Source organism: Montipora capricornis, chromosome 7 (genome assembly GCF_036669925.1).
Source record: "Montipora capricornis isolate CH-2021 chromosome 7, ASM3666992v2, whole genome shotgun sequence".
Lineage (NCBI taxonomy): Eukaryota > Metazoa > Cnidaria > Anthozoa > Scleractinia > Acroporidae > Montipora > Montipora capricornis.
Genome location: NC_090889.1, coordinates 13,822,560 through 13,825,059, shown reverse-complemented (window position 1 = coordinate 13,825,059; position 2,500 = coordinate 13,822,560). Strand labels below are relative to the sequence as shown.

At 39.8% G+C, this 2,500-nt stretch overlaps 2 protein-coding genes across 3 annotated transcripts in view; one reads left to right on the top strand and one right to left on the bottom strand.

Annotated features, from left to right (window-relative positions):
* LOC138058226 (ubiquitin carboxyl-terminal hydrolase BAP1-like) overlaps positions 1-2,156 on the top strand; it is a 34,584-nt gene extending 32,428 nt beyond the window's left edge. For both annotated transcript variants that reach the window (XM_068904124.1, XM_068904125.1), the window contains one exon: positions 1-2,156. This exon is cut by the window's left edge and continues 271 nt beyond it. The gene's annotated coding sequence lies outside the window, so the exon portion shown is untranslated.
* The window catches only part of LOC138058228 (uncharacterized), a 9,808-nt gene that overhangs the window by 48 nt on the left and 7,260 nt on the right, over positions 1-2,500 (bottom strand). The window contains exon 6 of the mRNA XM_068904127.1: positions 1-2,116. This exon is cut by the window's left edge and continues 48 nt beyond it. Within this exon, the coding sequence (XP_068760228.1) occupies positions 1,959-2,116 (158 nt within the window). The 3' untranslated portion in view covers positions 1-1,958. The remainder of the gene's footprint in view (positions 2,117-2,500) is intronic.

The following is a 2,500-nucleotide window of genomic DNA, read 5'->3' as shown; positions in this document are numbered from 1 at the left end:
TTTGCAAAGAGAAGACCACCAAACCAGTCACGAAAACCAGTTTTACAGGTTGAAAGAGAAGCAGCCCTCCCTAAGGTGCGAAGAAGTACAGAGCAGGCTTTACTTGAAGAAGTGGAAGTGGGTTAATTGATAAACAATAGAAGGTCATCCAAACCGGTTAAGCAGGATTGGTAAGCACCAGGCATCGCTCTTGAACAGAGCAGACTACACTTGAAACAATTGAAGCTGGTGTGTAAACGGGAAAAGACACTATTTGTCTTCAAAACCAGTTTTAGAGGATTTTAGATTAGCTTACATCACTCATACGCAGACTAGAGCTTATCAAACGGTACTTTTAACAGTTGAAGTTGGTTTACATTTACATTAGTTTTACCTTTGGATAGAGAAGCAGACGTTACCCTTTTGTTAGAACAAGGACTCTAAATTATAACAAGTAATGTGCCTGCATTAATGTGCCCTGTTTGGCGATAATCTCGAGAAAAATAGGGTAAACTTTATCGAAAATCGTCCAAATGATCGAGACAAAAATACGTCGACTTCCACTACGCCGAAAAAACCCAAAACTTTCTTTTATTTCTTACGCGAGAAACATTGCGTTGGTAATTTGAAAAACGTTAAATGAACCAGTGGGCGCGTTGTTTTAAGTTAACCAATTAATTGTGCCCCCAAAGCATTCGTGTTTTTTTTCAAATTGTTATATTCTTAACAGAATATCGCGTTTCTGATTGGTCGATGAGGAATGTATAAATAGGTTAGAGTGCCATGCGGAAGTTGCTATGGAAACACAGCGATGGAGTAATTTTGTTGAGTATATAGTAAATATAAACTATTATGAACTTGCTCGTGCATTTTGTTATTTATAGTCACTCGTGGTGTTTTGAAAGTTCTCAAATTGAAAACATCACGCGTGCCCGTAAATCACGAACTGTACTCGGCGCCGCATTCATGACGATCTTTCATTGTAAGGTTCTCGACAGGGCTTTTGCGTGCGTTGTTTCTGAAAACCAGACTTTGCTTCGGACAGTCAAGGTGAGAGAACACGAGGTGGCACATTCAAACCGGTTTGACAGGCTTGGGGGCAAAACAAGGACAGGTCTCGAGGCAGGCCATTTCTGAGTTGATTCCACTCTCTGTGTCTAAGAGAGGCCGAGTACGATTTTTTTCTTTTTTTTTTTTTTTTTTTGCAGCAATTAACCTTTCCATAAAATCCTCCCCACCCTCAGTGTATTTTAAGTAACTAGTGTATTTTTATGATGGTGGAAACGTGAAGAGAGGATCCCATGCAACGTAGAGGAGTTTTATTCAGTTTTAATACAATATTTCGGTGAACCAAGCAAGGCTTCTTCAGATATGAAGGAATTGACCTCTTTAGTTTGTACGTTATTTTTTCCCATTTCGGACCGCGTGATGTTCTCAAGGGAATTCTCCTTTTGTTTTTTCATACGTTATTCGCACGTAAGCTCGTGCATAAGACGACATAGAGTAACACCACGTGGTCTGAAATGGGAAAACAAAACTCACAAGCTAAAGCGGTCAAATGTGCCATTTTGGCTGCCGTATGACAGGCCTCGACACCAAGCATAACATCACTACACACTTCTTACCAAATGCTGTCGATTCAGAAAACACCAGAGGACAACTGTACGGCTCTGTTTGGTGTTTTGGGTTGTTTGAATAAATAGAACTCCCAAATTCATAGAATAAAGTAAAGTCTGTTTGAAAAACTACAAAAGGACATCACAAATTGCTCTTATAGAAGAAATCGAAAGAAAAAACAAATGTCACGCCTGAATGAGATACATCGCACTTAGGTTTCGAGCAAATTTCAAGGCCTTTCTGGAAGAAAAAAAGACTAGTTTTCAGTACGTTTTTCTAAAACCAAATAGGAAAAACAACTTTTGTCTTCCGTTCTCCTTTCGAAGGAAACGAAAGCTGCAATCCATTCAACAGAATTATGATCACAGTGGTTTGTAACACTGATTCTTCTTGTAATCGAAACAGCAGTTCGCTGCCTCGCATGTTCCTGAATCGTCTGGAATAGTGGCACCATTTACAATACATTTCCTGGCAGCTGGTACTTGGGCACGTGATCCGCGTTCCCACCAACACATTGAGTCTGGTAAAGAATAAAGGAATTTTGAGGTCAGCGATCAAAAGTAGACTGGGTTTTTTTCTGCACGTCGTCAGCTTAGCCATGTTTGCTCAAAGTTCACTAATTTATCGCTTATTTGTGTTAATAGAGCGGTTTTCAGTTGAGTGTGGAAAGTAATTAGCTAATTACTTTGGTTTTGCATTACTTCACTCAGTGATTGGTTCAAAGTTCTCGCGCCATTTTTTCGACCAAATGAATCAGAAGTGAAACCAAAACCAATCGTGGCTCGCGCGTGCACATTTTCTCGCGCTTTGTGTCGGCTACGTGTAATTACTTCGAGTTTTGATTGGTTTACTGGATTGCCTCCGTCCTTTTTGATTGGCCAAAGTAATTACTTTGGTTTTGGTT